Raw genomic sequence first — 25,026 nt, 5'->3', positions numbered from 1 at the left:
AATCTTAAAAAAAAAAAAAAAGATTCTGGGAGGTAAAATTCAGATAGGAAAATACTGGCACTCCCAGACCGTTTTTGTTGTTTCTGTGGACAATAGTGAAGAATATTTTATGTCGGCATGATCTTGAAACATTGGCGTTACAGTCTCTGAGCTTGGGAAGTGGGCAGTGTGTTACCAAGAGGCTGGGAGCCCTCCAGAGTGGACGGACCGAGACTCCTGTGTTGGGTTTCCTTATACCCTGGTGAGCTAGTGTTTTAGGATGGAAAAAACTGCCATGTAAATACACTCCTTTCGTACCCTTGAATATCAGTAAGTTCCTTTTTGATATTGAACTTTTTTTAAAAAATAAAATTTCTGTCTTAAGCAACTTGGATTTTTAGAAGTATATTACAGATATTGAAGCTTTGTAGCTGAGCTTGACAATAGTGGAGTTGGAACCTTCTGTAGGATGAAAAGTTTTTATTTTTACAAAAGAGAGAATTATTTTAGCTTTTCCGAGAGCATTTAGGAGTCTTCTTTCTCATTTTGTCCAGTTTCTGCAGAGCACAGAGTGAAAGCGTTTTGACGATTAATGATTAATCCTTGTGTTTGGCACAGAGCAGATAAATGAATCAGTAGTCTTTGCTCATCTTAACTGATCCTAGATGTTCTCTTCCACTGCACACATGGGTCCCCTCCTAACGCTAGGAGATAAAGTCAGTCACCGCAGCCTAGTGAGTCGGCGAGCCTGGTGAGACGTTCCTGGGGGCTGTAGCCTTTTTTAGAAGAAGGAACTTGAGGAGGTCACCTTGATACCCAAAGGACCCAGCGTTGTCCACAAAGGGACCGTGAGATAGATAAGCGAAATATTTGGCCTATTACTTTCCAAGAGTAAGACCAAAATCATTTCTACAGCTAATATTGTGTTTGATCGTACGTGAGCTATCCTAATGGAAACACGATCTATTGTTATGGTAAAAATAACGATGGTAATAGCTAACGTGTATTGAAAGCTTTTATTTTCCGGCCACTGCTTTTATGTACTATACACGTATCAACCAATTTCATACATCATCTCTTAGTGCCTAGGATCATCACTGGAACAGAGTCAGGCTCTAGTGTCACACCGCTGTGTAGACTGGTAGATCACAGTATTTTCCGTATCTGAAATTGTTCCAATTTCTGAATGTTTATAATAATTATATGGTACATCACATCAATGGGTCAACTAGGCAGGGCAAGAAGAATTTCCAAAACCTAATGGACTGGTGTAGAAGTGAAATTTAAATTAAATGTAGATCTTTATTGTAAGGTTTCTAAAATCTTTTTTCTCTGTCTCCCTGGGACTTGTAGTGGCTAAAAATTGGGAGTTCTCTTCCTAAGAAAGGAAGGGAAAGTAACATGGGGAGGAACAATCTTCAGTTTCTGCCACAGTGGTAAATATCCACGTTGCATCTTTCTTCTCCATATAAGACGCTCACCCCCTCCTCCAGGAAGACAGCCTAATATCCTATTCATTTACTTCCGCTCGATTGGCTTCAGGATCTCTGGGGATGTACAGCTTTCTCTCTCAGGGCTGGACGTGGCTCGTTGAGGTCTGGCAATCTCTTAGTTAAAACAGACACGCTCTCTGCCTCCGTGAACCGTGCTGCTGTGGTTGAAATGGGGACCATGGAATAGCCCTGGGCAGGGAGCGGAAGGACTCCTGGGCCTGGCAGTAAGTAAGTGCCCTGGTCACACACCTGGCAGCCTGGGTTACCCTCTCCCGGAGGAGCTCTTTTGCCTGGTGTCCCTTGGGGTCCTGGCTTTGCCTTTTGGGAGGGTCTTGACTGTACCACATCTGAGATGGGCATCAGAGAGGATGGGCATTTTCCGTCCGCTCCCTGTGAGGGTTTGCAGTCTGCCTCTTGTTTTGGGGGTGAACTCTCATGGCCTTTTGTAGGTCAGCCTCACCGTTTCTATGGAGATAGAAGTCTCTCAAAGCTTTAGTTGGCCTCTAGCCTGTTTGCTTCTGATGGTTCCATGGGAATAACCATTGAAGATCCTGTCTGGAGAATTTTTCCACCTAAAACTCTGGTCTTTTAAAGGCCTTGTTGCTCTGCCCATCCTCTTCTCTCCCAATTTGACGGCGGCTCCCTTGGGCCAAATGAAACAGTGGGCTTGGGTGAAAGGCCTGGCCCTTAATCTCATCTTTGGCACAAGGCTCCTGGGCTGTCTATGCTGAAGCATCTGTCTAATGGCCTGGGGGGCTGCAGGGTCAGTCCCCCAGGCTCCAGCTTAGATTGCTGGTTGCCCACAGAGAGCCCATCTCATCAAATGTGTATTCTTTTCCACTTTCTTGAGACTAGATAGTTCTAGTGGTTAGCATTCTTTCCATGAAGAGTGTCAAGAAGGACTGACAAATACTGATATTTTGAATTATCAGAGCTATTTCCTATAATGATACAACTTCTAGTGGACACATGGTCTACCTCCCAAGCTACAGAAAGCCAGGCCTCCATCGGGCTAAAGTTTGCCTTCATCATTCATGGAATAAGCATTTATGGAGTGCCTCCTGTATGCCAGCTACTGTGTTAGGAACTGGAGAGATAACGAAGGAGAAGGTACTGTCCTTGCCTTACGACATGTTGGAAGGAGCAGAACCCAGGGCATGTTCCGTTCATACAGTTCTGTGCACCCTTCTTGGTCTGAGTGCTGGGAGTTCGGGCAGAAAGGAGAAGTGGGTGCAGTAGATCACATGTTGCAGGGAGAGGGGTAGACTGGTCAGTGAGTTCTTTTTTTGAGCACTTACTGTGTGTCTGGCATCGTTCTTGATGCCATAAAACTCCCAGTCTGGTAGGGAAAAGGCTGGAACTGAAGTCTTGATCACCACCCAGATGTGTAACCTTGGCCATATCAATACTTGCCGACGCCCTGCTTTCTTCAGCTGTGACATCTGGGGCTCTAGACCTTCCGAGGCACCTTCAGCTCAAGTCCTTTGATCGAGTGATCAGAATCTTACACCCAGCCAGCCTTTCTGTCTCTCAGCAACCTCCAAGCTTTCAGAGGGCTGAAATAGCTTTGTGAATTAGCCTCGCGTGAGTTGAGGAGACCTTGTGTGGGAGACAGTTGACTTTCTACAAGCACAGGGAAAGAAGAGGAAAAACAAACCCGTTAAATCGCTTTTTAAAAAATTTTGGGGGGAAATTGCACTGGGGAGACTAGCCAGCATCATTTAAGAAAGATACTATTTTTGTTTCACAATTCGGGGCCAGTTCCAGCTTTTCGCCTCTCTGTGTGCGTGTCTAGTCAGTCCCGAAAAAACACCTCTTCCCCTTTTCTTCCCTTCTGATTCTGCTCCCCTCACTCGCTCTACTGCACACCGTCCTCCCCTGAAGTCGAGGCCTGAGAGGACAGAAATTGGGCTGGAACTAATTTAATGGCTGAGTGACCTCACAGTAGAGAAACAGCCGGATCCTAATAGGGGTCTTTGTCTACATTTCCACCCTGGCTGGTAGCATGCCAGTCAAGAGTCAAGCTGGAGACACAGGTGGAAGCGATTAGACCTGTCATAAAGTTTGAAAAATTGATTCTGGAGGCGAAGTGAATAGATTGAACTTGACAGTGTTGTCCTAAAGATTCTAAGGGAAAATTCTGTAGTTTAATTTGAAATCCCTTGATTATTCATTAGCTTTCCAGATGGCTTTTGTTGATGTTTTACATATTAATGCCTGTATTGTGTTATTGGTGTACTCTTAATGTGCACATAGGTAATGAGCAAAGAATAAATACATCGGTAAGTGTCCCAAATTAATGGGATGTTAGTGTAATTGTGAAATAAAGGGTTTTTAAGAAGTTGATTGCTTTGGAATAATTAGTGTCAGCTTTTTTTTTTTTTTATGGACCAATTTGGTACTTTTAAAGTGAAAATTATTGGAGAATTTTGAAGAAACCTTCATTTTAATGTTTACTTCTAAATTAAGGTTTAGAATATAACTTCAGCCTTTGGCTCTGGGGGTCATGACTGACGGGTTATTCTGGCAAACTCTCCATACATGCTTTTTTTGTCCCAAGTCAACACCTGAGTAAGTTAACGTTTCACGTGCTGAGCCCCTGGAATTGGATTATATAGTGGCCTTTTATCTGCCAGAGATGCTTCCACATTCGTCTTTCACGTTCAAGGATATTTATTTTTACATTTTGTAACTGATTTTTTAAAGTAGGGTAAACTTCTTGTAATGTTTGCCATTTTATGATGGTTACAGTGTGTTCTATTTAGATGGCATTTTCATTAGAATTGGACTTTCTTCTCTGTCTCGCTCTTGGCGTTGAACAACATTTAAGCTATTGGACAACCTGAAAGGTCCCATTTTTGCTGAACAGAAGAGAGAGGGGGGTGTAACCATCAAGCCAGTGCCATGCTAGTGATGGACACCATCTGCTTCAGGGGCACGTAGGACCAGCCTCCCAGCTCTGGTGGTGTTTCTGCTGTGCTTGAAAGCCAGTGGGAGCTCTTCCTCTGGAGCCCACTTCCAAGGAGTCTTTTGCCTGTTCTCAATGGTGGCAGTCTTAATCTTTTGAGGATATACCAGATTTTTAGGGAAAAAACCCTAGATACTATGGTAGGGTACCCATTGTGGGAGGTATTTGCAGAAACTGCGTAGTTCCCCATGGTTCACTCATTTCACATTACTGAGGATTGAATATCTTGGTTTGACCTAGGGGCTTAGCTCTTGGGATGGGGTGTTGCTGCCCTGGGTTGGAATCCCAGTTCTGCCTTTTACTACGCCAGTAACTTTGGACACATCAGTAACCTTCCAAGCTTCCATTTCCTTATCTGTAGGATGTAGCTGATAATAGTCTCTGCTTTTTTGTTTTTCTTTTTCAAGTTCAATCACTTGACTAATTCTCTTCAGCACCAACTGTGTGCTGGTCTGTGTAGTAGGCTCTGGAACCTAGTGGGGACCTGCATCCCACCCCAGGATAGGGTGAGGATGTATTGAAATATGTCTGCAAAGCCCTTAGGACGTGGCTTATATTTCTCAAAGTCTCATTATTCTTTAAACTTTCGATGTGGTTCTTTTTTCCTTTTTGACCTTCACAATGCATTCTTCAAGGGCAGTGCTGTGAGTGTCCATGAAACAAATTGGCATTGTCTTGGCCCAGGATTGTGATGTGTTGTCTTGGGGTGGAGTTTTTGCTGAAGATTTGGACAGTTTTTTCTTGTCATCCTAGAAACAACGATGGCTCATCACTGGTTACTATTTTGCCAAAAATGTGTTGTTTGAGTCCAGCTATTCTTGAAAGATGAGAAAACATAGTCAATTGCCCATGTTTGTGTTTCCCTTAAAATATGTGGAGCCAGTTCTCTTTTCATCAGAGTTTCTCTTTGTTTAAATCTTAATACTTTATCATTTGCAAGGGTATCAACAGTCGATTTGAAAGAGCCAAGTCTTCGATGGTTTGAACATTTCCTTCAGTCCCATGGATTACCCATGTCTTCCTTAAGACCTCTAAACCTTTTGCACCGGTCAGAATGCATGGGTTTGATATTGCTTCATTCTCTTGAATTTCTTTAAACATCTCAGATATTTGTTTCTCTGCAGAATTGCTTGATTGTATACTATATTTGATACTCATTTTTTCAGATGCCTCTGTTACATTTAAACAAACAATGAAAGACTACAAAAGGCATTAAAGCAATATTTGGGTCTAGAAAATGCAATCAATAAAGATGGTGACAGGGAATTCTCTAGATGTTTTTTGCCCAGTTCAGATTTATCTTAGAGAGAAAGCCGAGTATTAACTGTGGTGTAGAAGGGAGTTGAGTCCTCTGGTGGTTGGGATCTTTTCACTATAGTTATAGAGTGCAAGGGAGTTATTTCTTAGCAGTAGGGCCGTTTGAATGACCCTGGAGTACCCAGAGTGAGCTTCTTAGAAGGCTGGCTTACACTAGGTGAGGCAGTGTGGGGTACTGACAGCACTGACAGTGTGGGGTACGGCCTTGGAGCCTCATGGGCTACTGGCCTGCGGCAAATTCCATGACTTCTCAGCATAGAATGGATGAGCTGTTGTGATGCCAGCTCATAGGAATGTCTCTCATGTCTTGAGGATCAAAGGGAGTAATGAAATGTAAAGCCCTTTGCACAGACTGACGTGGAGTGGGTTTAATCTCCTCTTTGCCTTCCAACTAAGATGGGTGCTTTCCCCAGGTGGGGGCTGCACATAGCCACCTCCTTGGAAACTGCAAAGATGAAAATTGAGACTATGTTCTGAGGTTCTGATGCGGTGAGAAATGCATGATAAGAAAACAGCATTGCCAAAACTTGGTTTATGAATTAACAGTTTCTCCATGGAAAATTTTGAACTATCCTTAGAATTTCATGTTCCCGATAATTTAGGTATGGCTGCTCACTTGTGCTGACGGGACAGAGGCTGAGCCCGGGGTTAAAAAATGTGTTGTAGTAAAAATCTGGAACTGTGTTGGATGATCAAGCAGATATTTTTCCTTCTCCCTGTTCTGCATCCCACTCCTTCATTTCCATTTCTCCCCTGACTTTAGTGTGTGACTCACTTAGAATAACTGCTGTTTTTCTTTCAAATAAAACACTTACCTGCTTTGGAGGTGAGGGTTGATTTGCTTTCATCTGCCCCTTTGCAACCTTTTACACACCTACCATTTGGCCAAACATACTCGGGCTCTGAAATACCTTTGTTTCTGCTTTTTGTTTTGGAAAGAAGCATGTTCTGTTTCTGCATGAGGGGTATTCCGTCACTTTGAGATCCCAAATGCCACATTTTTTCTGCATTGCACAAGGAGTCATTCATCATTTTCATTTTTTGTTTGACTCTCCCACAAGAGTATTCAAATTAGCGAGAAGGAAAATGATGAAGTCATTGCCTGGCAGAGAAGTATTTTCTTGGGACGTGGGAAGGGTAGAGGAGACAAGAGAAGAGGCAGGAATTATGGGGAGGTCTATACCTACCTCTTTTTCTGTCTTTTGGTTCCAGAGGTCATCTGGATGCTAATGTAGTTTTCAGTTTAAAACTGGATGATATGTGTGTATAGAATTTACTTAGAAATGAAATTACGCAGGGGGCGATGGTGTCGACGACCCTGAAAACTTAGGCTGTAACTTTATCTTGTGTCGTTTTGACACACTAGCTGTGATGTTGGGTGAATCACGCAAACTTTCAGGGTCTGTTTCCTCATCGGTAAAATAAGAGGGTTGTACTAGATCTATTGCTTGAAAAATATTTTTAAAGCAATAAAGCCCCTTTTTGAATGAAATAGTAAACAGAGTCCACTGTACAATAGGGCTGGGGAGCCTTCTCAGAGCCCAGGTTCCTCAGGGCATGGGTGTCAAGACCATTGCCCAAGAAGGTACCCAGGGTCCTTCCAGCTCAGACACTCAGGCCCAGCTGACCGAGGACAGTTCTTATATTTTCAGGGCTGGCTGACTGATTGGCTGAATTATTTCTTTTTATACTTTGCCTTGTTCCAAAAGGATTTAAAGCCATAGGGATTTAAGTTTATCTGTTACAGGGTAAGTTCTTTCTGCCTCCTGTAGGTGCTGTACAATCAAGATAGAATACAACTATGTTTCTTTGGTTTTTATGTGTCACGTCCAAGCTATATGCGTATTAGTCATAAAACTCAGCGTCCTTCAGAGTTTCTTGACTTGCCTGGACTAAGAGTAGTGATGACTGAGTAACTGAGGTTCCCTTCTGGAACCCAGGGAAGGCTGTGTGGGTTCCATGCCCTTGTAAGCTAAGCAGCCATTGTGTTTTGGGGGCTGATTATCCAGGTGGTTATTCACATGTCTCCAGTGAGAGATGAGTGACATCTGAGAAGAAAAATCTCTACTGGAATGGCTTCCAGTCCAAACAGCCAGAATCCAACAGGGGATGATGCCATGGAGCAAAGCACTCGGCTTGGGTGGAGAAAGCCCCTGAGTTCACAGAACCCTTAGGGGTGTACTGGGAGGATAAAGTGGGTGGAGGCGCAGTGGTAGGAGTTGGGGGAGGGGAGTTGGGGCTGGTCTGTAGTTGTCTTATATGAGGTTTTGGCCAACATTTTAGAGTTTGAAGTTCCACTAAAGCTTGCTTGGCGCGTTAAGATAGAGAACCTAGAATTTTCCCTGGAATTGGAGTGTGTGTCGCAGATGCTTGCACTCAGTGGAGAGTTTGAGGTGGAGGATTTATACAAATTGTAGCTTTCTCTCTGTTCTCCTGGAATTTTTATTTATAATCTTTCAGTATTCTTCCTACTTCTGAAAATATCCTAGGGTTCTCCCCTTTTCCAAATGTAAACAAAACGAAAGGTAATTTGATTTTGAATATTCTGCGATATCTGTGGAGGTAAGAAGCTCGGATGTTGCCAGCCAGGGCTGTGAATTTCTGACGTGGAGCTTGTCTTACAAAAATTCGTTTTGTTTAGAAGCTAAAATAAAATGCCCCCCTGTAGCTTTTGGTTTAGTTTTGGCTCCTTCCATTCTCTTGCCTTCCCTTCCCTTCCCCTCTCTTTTTGATGCAGAGCATAAGTGCCTCCCACCCGTTAAAGGTCCTCAGAAACTTTCTTCTTGGAGCTTCCTGCAGGTCGACGGAGATAGAGCACCGTTATTAGATTACAGGCAATTCCACATTTTTGCTGTGGCACCTGGAAAACAGTCATGAAACAGACCAAGTTTTTCCAGCACAATGGTGTCCTAATTGGGATAGAATGAAGGATTTGACATCTAATAAACCCGGAATTAGACCAGCAGTGTATACCCAAGCTCTCATAGCTTCTTGGGTCGAGGTGGTGCCTGCAAGTCCCGTCACCCCCTGCTGCCCGAACTCCCTCTGCAGTGTTGCGGATGTGTCTGAGCATCCTGATGGTGAGCAGCTTCCTGCATGTCTTCAGGTGACAAATATCCATTGAGTTCTTATAACCTAAGGCAGCTTATTCAGTTATCTTTGGATAGCTCTTTCCCGGGATGGGTCCTTTTAACCCCATCCCATTCCAAAAAGGAAATGTGGCCATGGGTCCAAATAGAGAAAATTTGACTTTCTCCAAAATGGTAGTTAAGATATTTGTTAATTAGTTAAGATAGTTTCAGATATTGGAAGGTAGTTATTATGGCCTCCTTTATCCCCATATCATCTTTTCTCTAAGCATGTCCAGTAATAAACATTTCATATCCCCATGTTGGAGATCAAAACTTTAGGTCTGAAGGACCAAAACCCTTGATAAAGAAGTTAATCAGGTTACATAAAACTACTCAAATTAGTTTTCCTCAAAATATTTTTCAATTATAAAAGAATTCTTTTTATTATAGAAAACTTGGAACTATAAGGAAATGAAAATCATCTATAACCCACCACCTGTAAAAGTCATGTTAATCTTTTGGTATATTTCCTTCTAGTCTTTTTTCCTCTAATACAACATATGTAAAATTATGATTATATTGTGTATGAAATAACCATTTCCCATGCAACCAAATGGTCTGCTAAAAACATATCTTTTACTGAGTGCATATAGTTTGGCCATAATTTATTTAAGCATTCTCCAATGAATACATTCCTGTCATTTCCAGTGTTTTCCTATTATAAATAAATAAGCATATTTCTTTTTGAGCCAGCGGTTCTATATAATTCTTTAATGACCCATTATGATATTTCTTTTCCAAAAGATAATTGGAAAATTATAAAGCAAAAGCAGACACACTAGAAATTGAACGGGATGAACCTAATAATATTTGTTATTTACAATATTTTATCACTATTATACAATTATTTCACATTATTCCATCTTTTATCCACAGAGATGTCATGCCTTAATAATAATAGTTAACATTAATTTGGCATTTGCTGTGTGGCAAGTGTTGTGCATTATGTGCATCTTTCCTGTTCAGTCTTTACCAAAACCCTAGGAGATAGGTACCATTATAGTTTCCATATTAAGAGATGAAGGAGCTATTGTTCAGAGAGTTGAAATGGTTTGACCAGAGCCACATAAAGTGTTAAATGATGGCAGCAGCATTTAAAAGATCTGTTTTTCTTGAGAGCCTTAATTCTTAGTCCCTAATACCATATTACCTCCAATAGATGCTTTGCTGGAATCATAATACACTATACCCCCCCCCCCCCCCCGCTGTATTTCCAACATCTGCCTATATGCTAATCTTGTGACAAAAGGAAATCAGGTTAGCTGACATGTTTAATTCTTAGTAATTTTCTTAAATTTTTTATGAGATGTGTGCTGGAAACAGCCATAGTGGGAGCTCTAAGTTAAAGTCCCAATTCTTGAGCTTTCTACTGGGACAAGTTACTTAACTAGTTTGTTCCTCTGTACGATTGTCTGTAAAATACGGCAATAATACCTACATTAATGGGTTGTGATCTGGATTAAATAGAAGGGTATATATGAAAGTGCCTACAGCTCCTGTACTGTCTTCGTGCTCAATAGTAGTACTTTCCCTATTTCCTTGAATTTCAATGGGGATATGACGTCTCTAGTTAGTACAATTTCCTTTGAAAATTAGAATGACATAACTTTTGGCTTGTTTAGTTCACAGTAACCCTTCAAAGATCAGCCATAATGAATTTAATTATATTTCCTCATGTTCTCAAGTTCTGTGAACTTGAAAATAGAACAATGATAATTATCCAGTGTGAAGAGGAGAGCAAAACATTGAAAAAATAAACTGAGCCTCAGGAACCTGTGGGATGATATCAAAACATCTGATATATGTATAAGTGGACTCCCAGAAGGAGAAGAAAGAATGGGGCAGGAAAAACTATTTGAGGAAATAATGGCCTAATGATCCCCCAATTTGGTGAAAGATGTAAATCAACTGGTTCAAGAAGTTCAGCAAACCCCAACCAGGGTAAATATGATGAAAATAGACCTAGGTACCTCCTAGTCAAACTGCTAAAGACCAAAGATAAAGGGAAAATATGGAAAGCAACTTGAGGAAAATGACCCTTTACATACAGAGGAATGATGAATTGAATTTCCACAGATTTCTTGTCAGAAATGTTGGAGGCCAGAAGAGAGTGGAACACTATTGTTAAAGGGCTGAAAGAAAAAAACCTGTCAACCTAGAATTCTATACCCAGAAAAAATATATTTCAACAAGGAAGGTTAAAAAATACATTTTCGGATAAAAGAAGACTAAGACAATTTGTCATAGTGCAGACCTGCTGGAAAGAAATACCAGGGGGAGTTCCAAAGGGTGAAGGGAAATACACCAGGTGGAAACTTGGATCTTTAGGAAGGAATGAAATGGCAAATATCCGAGTAAATTTAAAATATTTTTTCCCACCTAATTTCTTTAAAATGTTTAAAGCAAAATTTATAACATCATTTTGCATATGTTCTTGTAATACATATAGCAATTCTAACATAAAGGACAGTGGAGGGGTGGGAAATGGACCTATGTGATTGCAACATTTCTACATCCAATGTGAAATGGTACAATATAAACTTGGTAGATATATAAATGAAGCATGTATATTGTAAACTCTAGAGTAACCACTAAAAAAGTAAGACAAGGAGGTATAGCTAAAAAAGCAATAGGAAAATTAAATAAAACTGTCCAAATAATATGAAAGAAAGCAGGAAGAAAAAGGAATAGAGAAACAAAAAATAGAAGGAAAAAACCAAAAATGAACAGAATGGTAGACCTAATTCAGCCTTATCAGTAATTACATTAAATGATAATGGACTAAGCCCTGCAGTTAAAAGGCAGAGAATGTCAGAATGGATTAAACAGAAAAGCAAGACCTGAGTGTATGTTCTCTTTAGGACACACTTTAATTAAAAAGACACAGATAGGGGGCCGGCCCTGTGGCTGAGGGGTTAAGTTCTCATGCTCTGCTTTGGCAGCCCGGGGTTCGCTGGTTCGGATCCTGGGCACAGACCTATGTACTGTGTGCATCAAGCCCTGCTGTGGTGGCATCCCACATAGAAGAACTAGAACCACTTGTAACTAGGTTATACAACTATATACTGGGGCTTTAGGAAGAAAAAAAATTTCAAACAAAGGACTACCTCCTTTAAAAAAAGAAAAAGACATAGATAGCTTAAAAGTAAAAGGATGGAAAAAGATATACCATGCAAACAGTAAGCTTAAGAAGGTTGGAATGACTTTATTAACATCCAATAAAACAGACTTCAAGACAAAGAGTTAGAAAAGATAAAGATAATGATAAAGGGGTGACTTCATTGAGAAGACATAACAATCGTAGATGTGTATTTACCTAATAAGAGAGCTTCAAAATACATGAAGCAAAAATTGACAGAATTAAAGAGAAAAATAGGACCAGAATCATAGTTGGAGATTTTAACACCACTCTTTTAACAAGAGATGGAACAACCAAGCAAAATCCATGGAAGGCACAGAGGATCTGAATAACACTATTACGACCTTTACCTGATTGATGTTTACAGAACACTTCATCCAGCACATTCTTTTCAAGCGCACATGGTATATTCACCAAGGTAGACTATATGCTGGGCTGTAAAACAAGTCTCTATGAACATGAAGTGATTGAAATCATATAGAATACATTCTCTGTCCTCGATGGAATTCAATTAGAGATCATTAGCAAAAATCTATCTAGGAAACTTACAAATATTTCAAAATTAAACAACATACATCTAAATAATCCATGGATCAAGGAAAAGTTCACAAGAGAGATTAGAAAACCCTTTGAGGTTAAGGAATATCTAAATAAATAGAGATACCATCATCAAAGATCAGAAGACTCAACATTCTTAAGATGCCAGTTTACTTTAAATTGATTTATGAGTTCAAGGCAAGTTTAATCAAAATCACAGCAGGAGTTTTAGTAGAAATATATAAGCTGATTCTAAAATTTACATATTATTTACATACGAATACAATTTGAGACAAAAATAAAATTGCTTTTGAGGTGTCAAAGCAATCCAATGGATAATGGAAAGTCTTTTCAAGAAGTCATGCTGGAATACCTAGATATATGCTCCATCTAGGAAAATAACTGAATCTTGACCCCTGCCTCACATCATACACTAACATTAATTTGAGATGGATCATACATCTTAATACAAAAGCTAAAATTATAAAGTTTCTAAAAGAAAATGGAATATCTTCATGACTTGGGAGTAGGCAAAGGTTTCATCAACTGGTTACAGAAAGCAATAACCATAAAAAAATTGATAAATTTTGCTTATGAAAAAATACTGGTAAAAGAATGAACAGACAAATCACACACTGGGAGAAAGTATTTGCAAAACATATATCTGACAAATACTGATATCTTATCTACAATATATAAAAAACTTAGACAACTCAATAATAAAATGACAAATAGCCCGTTGAATAACAGTTCACAAAATAACGTCCGCAGCCAAATAAGCACATGAAAAGATCCTTAACATTTTCTGTGTTCAGGAAAATGCAAATTAAATCCACAAGGAGATACCACTTCACACTCACCAGAGTAGCTAAAAATAGAAAGATTGACCACACCAAATATTGGAGAGGATATGGAACAACAACGGTTTCCAAACATCACATCGTTGGTAGGAATGTAAAATGGTACGCCACTTTGAAGAAACGGCATGGCAATTTCTTATAAAAGTAAATGTCTACCTCGTTTCCAACCCAACGGTCCTATGCCTAGTTATTTACCCAGGATAAGTTAAAATATGTGTCTGCACAAAGACTTGTACATGTTTTTCATAACAGCTTTATTTGTAATAGCCAAACCTGGAAACAACCCAAATGTCCATCAACAGCTAAACGGATACACTGTAGCATATTCATAGAGTTGAACACCACTCAAGAAAAAAGAAGGGACTGCTGATACATGCGTCAGCTTGCATGAATCTCAAAAACTTTATGTCTGCTGAAAGAGGCTTTCCCCAAAAGAGTACATATGGTATGATTCCATTTTATGAAGTTTTAGAACAGGCATACCTAATCTGTGGTGGGAGGAGATCAGAAGAGTGATTATCTCTGGGCAATGGGGGTGGAGATCACTCCGAAGGGCCATGAGGAATCTTCTGAGTGATAATGTTTCTTGTTTTGATAGGGGTTTTGGTAAGGCAGGTGTATGCATTTGTCGAGACCCAGCAGATCTTAGACCATATCAACTGCAGGTAAATTTACATAGAAACTAAAATATTGAACTCTAGTTCAATGGTATTCAGGCTTATTCAGGGGAGGGTATCTGCACTTTCCTTTGGAATGCATACAGCAATAAGTGGATGGGCAGATGGGTTGATAGATATGTACTAAAGCAAATATAACGGAACATTAATGGTCGGCTCTAGGTGGTGGGTATGAGTGTCCACTCTAAAACTCACCCTTGCGGTAATGTGTGGATATCTTTATAATAAGTAAATCACTGTGGAGGATTTTTAAAAATAGATATGATAGTATATTTAAAATAAATTTAAATTGACAAAAATTGGATTTTAGGATTTTGGGTTTTCTTTTTAAAATCCAAAAAATAAAAAGTGAAGTCTTTTGGTAGCCCCATTTGTATATGTACATAACGACTGCATCATAAAAGGATGCATATGGTGTTTCCCACGTTCATATGTTTTCCTCCCTTGCTTTTTTCTTTTGCTTAAATGCACACAATCTTCTCTTCTTCCTTGGACAAAATAGCTTAAAGTATATGAAAAGGATGAAGTTACCACCGAAGTGTTGCTTTTGGTGACTTGCTGGATTATTTATTCCTTAGGTATTGGGTATTCTGAGTACTAAAATTTTAAACAAACATCACAGTCTGTATTTTCGTTTTCTGAAATCCCAGTGGCCTAATTTCTCTTTATTTATGCCCCTAGTGAAAATATTTGAAAAATCTAAATTTGTCTGCACATAAAGTTTTCATTTCTCACACCTCATATCATCCAGCCTGCTGTCCTGGCCTTTACAAGTGTGTGTGGAGTCACAGGCTCCCGGCCGGGCACATGGTGGGTCTCAGGGTTGCTGTAAAGCGTTGGGCCTCACGTTAAAAAGAAAAGATATAATTAGCAGCGTTCTCATTATTTAGAATATTCTCATTAATGTATATTCTGATGTAATTTTACTCCATAATTGCTCAAAGAGTCTCTCAAGGTTCCAGCCGGAGGTGGGGTGATGGGGTAAGTGCCAAAATTCCCTTCCTCTCAAGATGCTGTTTTCCAGATCCTTCTACACAGGTCATTTAAAACAGTCAGGGTGGACCTATGAGGAATTAGCTTTCTTCCCTTAGTGTTTGGATTTTAGTCTTTGATATTTCTAGCTTATAGTTTTATTGAAAATTCTTCTTAACTAGTCCTGAAGATATTTTTCCTAATGTGGTATTTTGTCCTGAAGCCCCCCTTTCAGACTCCCCATTTACTTTTTTTTTTTTTGAGAAGATTAGCCCTGAGCTAACATCTGCTGCCAATCCTTCTCTTTTTGCTGAGGAAGAGTGGCCCTGAGTTAACATCCATGCCCATCTTCCTCTATTTTATATGTGGGACGCCTGCCACAGCATAGCTTGATCTGAACCAGTGAACCCTGGGCCGCCGAAGTGGAACATGTGACCTTAACCGCTGTGCCACCAGGCCGGCCATCCCCCGTTTACTTTAAGGGACGCTTTTAACTGTGATTCCTTAACCCTGACCTCTGGTAGGAGGACTAAGATGAAAATCCTCATAACTCCAAATCTAGCAAATTTACCGATAACTGATGGAATGATAACATAGATAGTGAGCAGCTTTTATCTATGTCCTGATAATCTAGTTTTTAAATTAATAATGAACTGTTATCTGGGAAGATATTTTAAGAAATGAGAAGGAGAGGTGTGCTCCTCTAGGCGAAAATCATTGAGAATAATAACTAATAAAAACAATGAGTTAATGGCTAACAAGCATGAGGAGCGACTGCTCAGATGGTGTGTGAGGCCCACTGATAGCAACTTTCCATATATTCTCTTTGACTCCTCCCCGCACCCCTGTGGTCATAAGAAGCCTGAAGTGGGTCCAAGGAGATGTAGTGGTCCAGATGCATGGCTCCTGGGAGGGTCACTGGCTCTGAGTGCAGGCTGGCGGTGGCCAGAGACTGCGCTCCTAATCGCAGTCCGGGGGTGAAAAATGAATGCAGCCGGTTCTTGCCGCTGACAGTTTTGCAGTACCCATTTCTGAAGTCTCTTAAGTGAAAAACACACATGCTTTGGTGCGGAATTAATTTTAAAATTGTGGCAAGCAACTTTCATTCTTCAGATTCTTTGCAGTTTGAGGGCACGTTAACCAGGGCTCACAGGTTTTATTTTGAAGGCGATTCTCAACTGTTCCTATACCTGTTTCGCTCCTACAAGATTCCAAAGCAATCATCTAGGGTTTCTCCAGGAGCTAAGTTCCCTTCTTGTTCATGAAATGATTCTAGGTGGGAAGCCCTCCATTCTTTTTTTTTAATGAAGGGCATTGGATTTGATCGCTGTGGTAGAGCTGAAGTTCTGAGGGTCCACTGTTTTCACTCGGCCGATATAAACACAAGATTAAGGATGTCAACAAATTTAAAGTGAAAGATTTACAAAATTAGGATGTAGAATCAGAAAGAAATTTTCTTATGGGGCAGATAATTTAATAGGACTAAGAGAATTTGGTAACGATAAGAATTATCGAAGGTAGAGTTTTTTTTCTCTTGAGTGCCATGAAACTTCTTAAGCATGTCATGTTCTTCCAGTGCTTTTTAAAAAGCAAAGGACATTTTAAAAACACAAAATGCAGTTCGCATGGGTCATCCTTAGGAAAGAAATGAGATTTGAAAATGAAAATCTCTTTTCTGGGACATCAGGAGGTGGCTGGAAGAAACTCAGCTAAAATCAAACATCTTTAAAAATGGACTCAAATCATTAAAAAAAAAAAGTTGTAATTTTCCTCTTAGAACATTCCAGATGAGGCTTGAATGGGAGGAGTTAAAGCTCAGCCACAGCCTGTCTGGTGTCCCCATTTTTCACGGGAAGAAAGTGCAGCTGGAAGGGACAAAGGGCTGCTCACCACTCTCTGGAGGCAGAGGTGGGGCACTGGTGGTCTTTTTGGCCCCAACTGCTGGCTAAGCCCTGTGCTTTCCTGGCCGGGGGGATGAGCTGCTCCTCAGTTCCGGAGATGCTAAAGTGGAGGTGCACTGTCAGCACTCATATGGTGTCCTGGAGGGAGGACGTGTACAGGACCGCGTTCCATCGGGACCATGTTCCCTGGTTGTGCTAGTCAATTGTTTCGTCCTCTCTTGGAGGGTGTAGTGATGGGCAATCAATGTTCCCTTGGGACTTTTTTTCTATTACAGATTTTGTTTTGGTCGTCATTTTCTTTCTACTTTGTGGAAAGATGTATTTACTCGAATTCATTAGAATTGAGATACAATCTCAATGCAAAATTTAAAGGAAAAATGGAATTAGTCCTCCAAATTATAAAATCCTATAGATGGTTATCAGCTTTCAGTTGCACAAGTAGTACATGAATAAATTTTCCATTTATAAAATTAAAAATTACGAGTAATGTTAAAGTTCCCCCCAATCCTGTTTCTCTCTTTTGCCCCTGCGCTTCCCCTCCCTCACTGCCACCTCTGTAATCACTGTTGGGAGGTTGATCTGTCTTTTTCAAGGACTTTCCTATATAGTATTATATTACAGGAGTCTTACTGTGTGTTTCTGTTATTTTTATTAGGGCAAAAGACTAAGTTGCTATATAGCGAGAGACCCAACCATAATTTGGCTTTAAAAGAAAGGCATTTAGTTCTGCATCACGTGATGGTCTGGAATAAATAGTATAGGTCGCTGGGCTGCTGTGTTCCATGCAGTCGTTCAGGGACCCAGGCTGACAGTGGTTCTGCATCTTTAACATGTGTCTTCCTAGGTCAGTCTGGTCATTGCTTTTCCAGTACCAGGAAGGGCCAAAGGGTAGAAATAGAGGGCCAGAGATTTTCTCTTAGACAAACAAAGCTGGAGTGGTGCACCTTCATCTTTCTTTGGCAAGCCTGGTCCTGGCTAGCCCAGCTGAAAGGAGGGAAGTGAGGAGATGCACAGTACAACTAAGAGGAGGGAGAACAGATTTGGGGAGACCACTCTCTGTCTTTGCTACTGCGTTATTCTCTCATTCAACCATACATCTTGGATACTTACCTATTACAGCATATCAATCTAGCTCATTCCTTTTAACTGCTGCATAATATTCCACAGCAAGAACATCCCACTCTGATTAGCCGTTGCCCTCTTACTGGATAGGTGGCTGGTTTCCATGTTTGCTCTTAGAATCAGTGTTGCATGGCAGCACACTGGTCATTATGGATGCATGCGCTGTTTCTCTCCTGTGGGGACTGGGTCATCAGGGGTGTGTCTTTACTTTGGATAGCTTTTGTTAAACTGTCAGACTGAGTGGATATACCAGTTTAATACTTCGGCCCTTGGGATTTGAGAGAACTGTTTCTCTACAATAGTCTGTGGGCTGATTCTTGCATTTTAATTCTGACAACAAGAGAAGTTAACCGCACCCCTCCCCCCAAAAAAGAAAAATGAAACACTAGTATGAAAATTCTTTGGAGAAATATTTATTATTGAGTAGATCCATTAGAGGAGAACGCTTTTTTAAAAACTACTCAAGTTCTTGGCTTTGTTTTATAGCCAGCATCTAATACTAATTTATTTCTACTTAGTTACCCAATTTAGTAACAATATAAAAATCTGTGGTTGAAGATGATAGTTAAAGATGAAACCAAGTTATTTAAAGGAAATGAAAGTTACCTTTGATTTAGAACCAGCTGCCTTCAAGCAAGATTGTTTTTGAGGAATTTATGATCGAAGGAATGTGATCCTTGTGTTTCCGCTACGGATTTGCTCAAATCGTGAGAATTGTCATCTAAATTAAGAGGGACTCCGCCTTTCATAGACCAGAGCGGGAGGCATAGTGCTAATGCAACAATTTATATCCAGTCAGATACACGATTGTAAGTTCGAGCTTGCAGAAATTTGTATCATTTTTGTAGATACACTTACACCAATCTCTCAGAAAATGTAATAACATGGTTGAGATGGTTGTTTCTTTAATTATAAGATAATGTTTGTAATCATCTATGCGTTTGTTGCTATCTTTATTTCCTAGTATATATCTTCCTTTTAAATCTTAAATTTCATTTTTGAAAAAAAAAATAGGAATTTTTCCAAGTCTCAGGTTATTGATTTAATTTAATTTTCAGCATTTCTGCTCTTTCCTTTACCATTCCCTTCCCCCAACCACTATCCAGAAACTTAAATGTATTATTACTTTGCACTACGAACCAAACTAATTTTGTCCACATTGAAAGGTTATAAAATTTATATAATTCAGGCCCACAAAAGTGAGATAGCACATGTGAATTCAAGAAGCCGTTAGTTATGAAGCTCTTTTCCTTTCTGAAAGGAAAGTAGTTTTAAGCTTCATTGAACGGATCTATGAAAAAGGTTGAGTATTATTTTACAATAATTTTAGACTTTCATGACTGGAAATTAAATACAGCAGTTTTAGAGGTATATTTTACTTGAACTTTTACAAGCTCAGGCCATGTTTTTATTAAAAAATCGGACTCAGCACCCTGTATGGAGTACAATACCAGATGTGAGAGGTAAGAGAAATTGCTGGGGCCACCTGCTTACTGTGTATTAAAAACTTGTGTGGTAGCTGATGTCATATAAGGTGCATATGATAGGGAATAATTTTGAGCTTTTAGACCATATCAGAATAGTAAGGATCACCCCTGATGAAATGCCAGAATTTTCTATCACATTTTACTGTTTGTTTGGAAAAACTAGGGTTGAAATGATGACCCTTTACTTTGAAAACAACAGCAGCAAAACCCGTGTGCAGTGACTGAAGAGATGCTGTGAACACATTTAGGGGGAAGCAGGAGCTGGGGAGGAGAGAGCCAAAGAAGGTAAATGTCTTAATTTCAGGGACTTCGTTTGGGGCAGGCAGCAGGATTTTGATTAGTAGAGCTTTTCTCTATTTATTTATTTATTGTTTAAGGGAGATTAGCCCTGAGCTAACATCTGCCGCTAATCTTCCTCTTTTTGCTGAGGAAGACTGGCCCTGAGCTAACATCCGTGCTCATCTTCCTCTACTTTATATGTGGGATGCCCACCACAGCATGGCTTGACAAGTGGTGTGTAGGTCCGCACCCGGGATCCGAACTGGCGAACCCTGGGCTGTGCAAACTTAACTGCTGCACCACTGGGCCAGCCCCTCTTTCTCTCTCTTTTTTTTCAAAGCTGTCCTTGTTCTTTTTATCTTTCCATTCTTTTCCATCTTTGCTTCGTTCCTGCTTCCCTATCCTTTCTCAGGGCCGATAGGAACAAAGCCTCCTAGGCTTTGTGTAACCAGAGCGGTGGACCCAGGGGTCTGCATACGTGTGCCTCGGAGCAGTGGTCTTTAAACTAGGGGCGCCTTCTGGGGTACGTTTGTGGGGAGGGTTTTGTTTTCAGCTGCTCAGCCTCCATGTGGACTCTTTCCTGAAATTGATTGCCTGAGCAAATGCATGGGGTGGGGCATTAGCCTGTTTTATGTGCACCCTCTGCCATTCCCTTCATATTGCTGCTGTCACCCATCCAAAATTTTATTTTGGATAGAGCCTTGTCTGATATGGAGCAACCTCTGGGCAGGCACTCAAAAGGACAGTGTGAAAGATGGGTGTGAGAAAGCGAATGACACTGGGTAGCAATTCCTTTTGCATGTCAGGTAGTTTCCAATTCTTTAGATGAAATTGAAGGAGGACCTAACCAATCTATCAGCTGATGGATCATTTAAAAACGACTTTTCTGGAGCCGGCGTGGTGGTGCAGCGGTTAAGTTCACAGGCTCCATTTTGGTGTCCAGCGTTTTCCAGTTTGGATCCTGGGTGCAGACCTATGCACTGCTTATCAAGCCATGCTGTGGAAGGTATCCCACATATAGAGTAGAGGAAGATGGGCATGGATGAAAGCTCAGGGCCAGTCTTCCTCAGCAAAAAAAGAGGAGGATTGGCTGCGGATGTTAGCTCAGGGCTAATCTTCCTCAAAAAAAAAAAAAAAAGACTTTTCAATGATACATAAAGGTGTAATTTTGGCACATATGCTAGAAGGAGTTTAAGAATTGCGTGACATCTATAATAAAACTCCTTCTATTTCCCCATACTTATGTATGTGACAACATTTCTGAGTGTTTACGTCTATAAAAATGGAAGGTAGGAATGGAATTGATGTTGACTCCTGTCTCATTCTAGCAGTAAGCTTTATTCCTCCTAGGATACCAAAAAAAAGGGCCCATTCATCTTATTAAGAGTTGGATTTCCAATGGTTTTCAAGTTCTTATGTCAATATTTTTATCAAGAGTTGAAACATTTATATTCTGACCAGTTCTATGCTGTTGATGATTATAACTATAAATCATATCATAATAAAAAAATTGTAATAGAGCTTTATGGTCACAGGAAATAAAAGAAAAATTCAATTTTTACATATATATTTTTATTGTAGACTAGAAAAACAGGCAGGTTAAGACTTTCAAGCATAAGATGATTTTATTAGGAGGAAATTCTGGGGGTGAAGTGGAATTTTCCTTTTTTTTAAGGTATGCTTTTTGGTGAGGAAGGTTGACCCTGAGCTAACATCTGTTGCCAATCTTCCTCTCTCTCTTTTTTCTCCCCAAGGCCCCAGTACATAGTTGTATATCCTAGTTCTAAGCCATTCTAGTTCTTCTATGTGGGACGCTGCCACCGCATGGCTTGATGAGCGGTGTGTAGGTCTGCACCCAGGATCTGAACTGGTGAGCCTGGTGCCACCAAAGTGGAGCGTGTGACCCCAACCACTGAGCCACAGGGCCAGCCCCAGAAGTGGAATTTTGTTGATAGAGAAAGGGGAATGAAAATTTCTGACTAAAGAAGTCTGATCATGTACTTTTTATATAGATGATGGTAGATAACACATTTCTATGGTATTTTGATTCCTTTGAATATATTTAGAAGAGTGATGTGGTAGTTTTATTTAAAATGTCAATGTCTACCCTAAGCCAGAAATTTCATCCTTTGCAACTATCCAAGCTTATATTGAAAACCTTTATGTGTCAACTTAAAAATATGCAAAGGTTTCATAGCTTTTTTGTAATTCTTTTAGAGGATGTGCAAACCAAAAGTTTGAAGACCACTGCTTTGGGTACGCAGCAGAGCTCCACACGGCACTGGAGCGTCTCTTAACCCCATGGTAGAGGGTTGAGATGGGCTGTTTGATCTTGAGCAGCAAAGCTTCCCCAAAAAGAAATGATACTCTTGGGTAAGTTTAGGTGTTCTTTTACAGTAATTTTCAGTTTTCATCACTTTGCTGAAAAAGTCTGTATGATGATCAGGACACTCTTGCTTGAGTGGGCTCTTTAAGTGCAAATCTGATCACGTCCCTTCCTCTCTCAAAAACGTTCCGGCTTTACATTTCCTAACTGCAAAGCCCCAGCCCTTCGCATGCCAGGGAAAACTCAACCACTCGGCCCCAACCCTGCTTTCCAGGCTTGGGTCTGCCCATGATGCTGCCTGTGACCCTGCCTGTGACCCTGAGACTTTTTGTTTCAGTTTCACAAAACACCTACTATTTCCTGAAACTGGATCTTTGAATGTGCTGTTCCCACTGCCTGAATACTTTCCCTTCCATTTTCCAACTGCTTCGTTCCCACTGGACAGTCTCTGTCAGATCTCCACTCTGGACGACTCGTTCACGTCTCCAGGTCAAGTCAGTAGCTCCCTCCTTGGAACTTGTACGTCTTGGTGTCACCTTGGCTCCTGTATGCCACGTCTTCCCATTGTGTGCACCCAGAGGCAGGATTAGTGATCCACTTGTGCCACGTTGGGTCTGGGAGAATAATGGGCACTGATATATGTGATTATGTGTATATTTTTGGCTCGTGGGATTTGGGGAATTTGTGGCAGTTAAGAAATGCTAAGTGTTGAATTATGGGCGTGGCACGGCTTGGTGGAAAGAAGAGTCCAGAGACCTTGGAGCCCGACTGCAGCCATCACTGCGTTGCCTTTGTGAGTCACCAGGCCTTGCCTCCGCTTCCTTCTCCAGCCTGTCACACGTATAAGTGCATGGTTAGAGGTTCTTTCCTCCCCTTCCAGGTCTGAGAGCTGAGACTGTAGGCTCTGAGGGGCTCACAGCCTCTGACTACGAGGCAGGCAGGCACACCACAGACAACAGCAGGGTGAGAGGAGCCGATGCCGAGCGTTTCTGAAGTGGTAGGGCCAAATGTGAAATTTGCAAGAATACGTAAAACCTTAGGAAGTTTTATGAGGGAGAACAGATCTGTTCCGAAGCGCATGGAAAGCTGCCCAAAATCCTTAGCCATCAGGGAAATGCCAATCAAACCACAACGAGATACTACCTCACACTCAACAAGATGGCTGTAATAAATAAGACACACAGTAACAAGTGTCAGTGAGGATGCGGAGAAATTGGAACCCTCCTTCACTACTGATGGGAATGTAAAACTGTACCATGGCTTTGGAAAGCAGTCAGCTGGTTCCTGAGAAGATTAAACATAGAGTTGCCACAGGACCAGCATTTCTACTCCTACGTCTCTACCCAAGAGGATGAAACGTATATCCACATAAAAACTCGTACGTGGATATTTATTGCAGCATTTTCATAGTAGCCAAAAGCTGGAAATGACCTAATGCCCATCAGTAGATGAATGGATAAACGAAGTGTTTATGTGAAAGAAGCCAGTCACAGAAGACTACATATTGTATGACTCCATTTCTATGAAATGCCCGGAATAGGCTAATCCATAGAGACAGAAAGTAAGATTAGTAGTTGCCAGGATTGGGAGCAGGGGGAAACAGGGATTGACCACTAATGGGTATGGGGTTATTTTGAGGGGAGTTGATAAAAATGTCCTGGAATTAGATAGTGATGATGGTTGTACAATTTTGAGAATATACAAGAAACCACTGGATCGTGTGTGTGGACACACACATGCACCCACACATACACACATATAAACTTATCAGTGTTATTTTCCAAATGCTTAAATGCACTAATTGGTTCCAGTTTTCCTTTCCTGCAACTTTCTTCCTCTAGGCCTGCTGCAGTGTTGTCACCTGGAGCCATCCCCTTTGCCATCATCCTGGGACAATGCTCTGCTGTCTCTTCGGTTGTGTCCCCTATTTCATGGACCCCATGGCATCCTCCTTTTTGGCATCCTCTGTGGTTTTGCAGGCGTCATCCAATCGAGAGATGTTTATTGAACACTTGGGTGTCCTAAGGGGCTTTCCAATGCCTCCTCTCTCCCCCTTACTGTGCCAGCGAGAAACATGAAGCCAGAGAAGTTGAGTAGCTTCATCTCTTACAAATAATAGTTATGCTTCCCCAGTTTCTACCCTCCTGCTGTAGGGCACGGAGTCCATCCAGCAATGCAGGTCTCAGTCACAGGAGTCTCCAGATCTGGGCCTGCCCGTGGATCTGATGGAATGCCATCCCTGCCATTCTCCTCTTCTGTCAGGTCAGTGGGTGGCTTACGCCTTCTCTTGGAGGCCTCCGTGTCTTTCTGGAGCACTGGTGCTGGTCTCAGGGCAGCAGCCTCATGCCTCCCTCTCCCTGTTGTCTTTGACCCTTTTAATTCTCCATTATGTGGCTGCATGTTGTACCCTTCTGGTTTCGGCAAGCTGTCCCTTCGCCAGCGTTCCATCTTTCTTTTGCTCCTGTGCAGGGAACTGCTGTTAGTATGACTAGAGTCTGAGGCTCTCTGGGCACCATGGTGTTCTTCTTCAGGACCTCATTGCTTTCCATTTTCCATTTCCATTTTGCAATAGTCATGGAAATCCTTTAAGCTTTTTATTTTGCAATAAAGGCAAGTATAAAGAGTCACCCAGGGGCTGGCCCCATGGCCGAGTGGTTAAGTTCATGTGCTCCAGTACGGCAGCCCGGGTTTTCACCAGTTTGGATCCTGGGCGCGGGACATGGCACTGCTCATCAAGCCATGCTGAGGGGGCATCCCACATAGCACAACCGAAAGGATCTAATTAGACAAGAGTCTAGAATATACAACTAGAATATACGACTATGTACCAAGGGACTT

General features: G+C 41.0%; 1 protein-coding gene across 9 annotated transcripts in view; it reads left to right on the top strand.

Annotated features, from left to right (window-relative positions):
- The window catches only part of HLCS (holocarboxylase synthetase), a 199,786-nt gene that overhangs the window by 65,391 nt on the left and 109,369 nt on the right, over positions 1–25,026 (top strand). For 3 of the 9 annotated variants that reach the window (XM_070597628.1, XM_070597627.1, XM_070597626.1), the window contains exon 7: positions 24,322–24,450. The exons of the other annotated variants lie outside the window; for them this stretch is intronic. In XM_070597628.1, the coding sequence (XP_070453729.1) occupies positions 24,322–24,450 (129 nt within the window). The remainder of the gene's footprint in view (positions 1–24,321; positions 24,451–25,026) is intronic. 9 annotated transcript variants of the gene reach the window in all.

The sequence above is a fragment of the Equus przewalskii genome, chromosome 27, assembly GCF_037783145.1.
Source record: "Equus przewalskii isolate Varuska chromosome 27, EquPr2, whole genome shotgun sequence".
NCBI lineage: Eukaryota > Metazoa > Chordata > Mammalia > Perissodactyla > Equidae > Equus > Equus przewalskii.
This window is presented reverse-complemented; position numbering and strand designations above follow the sequence as displayed.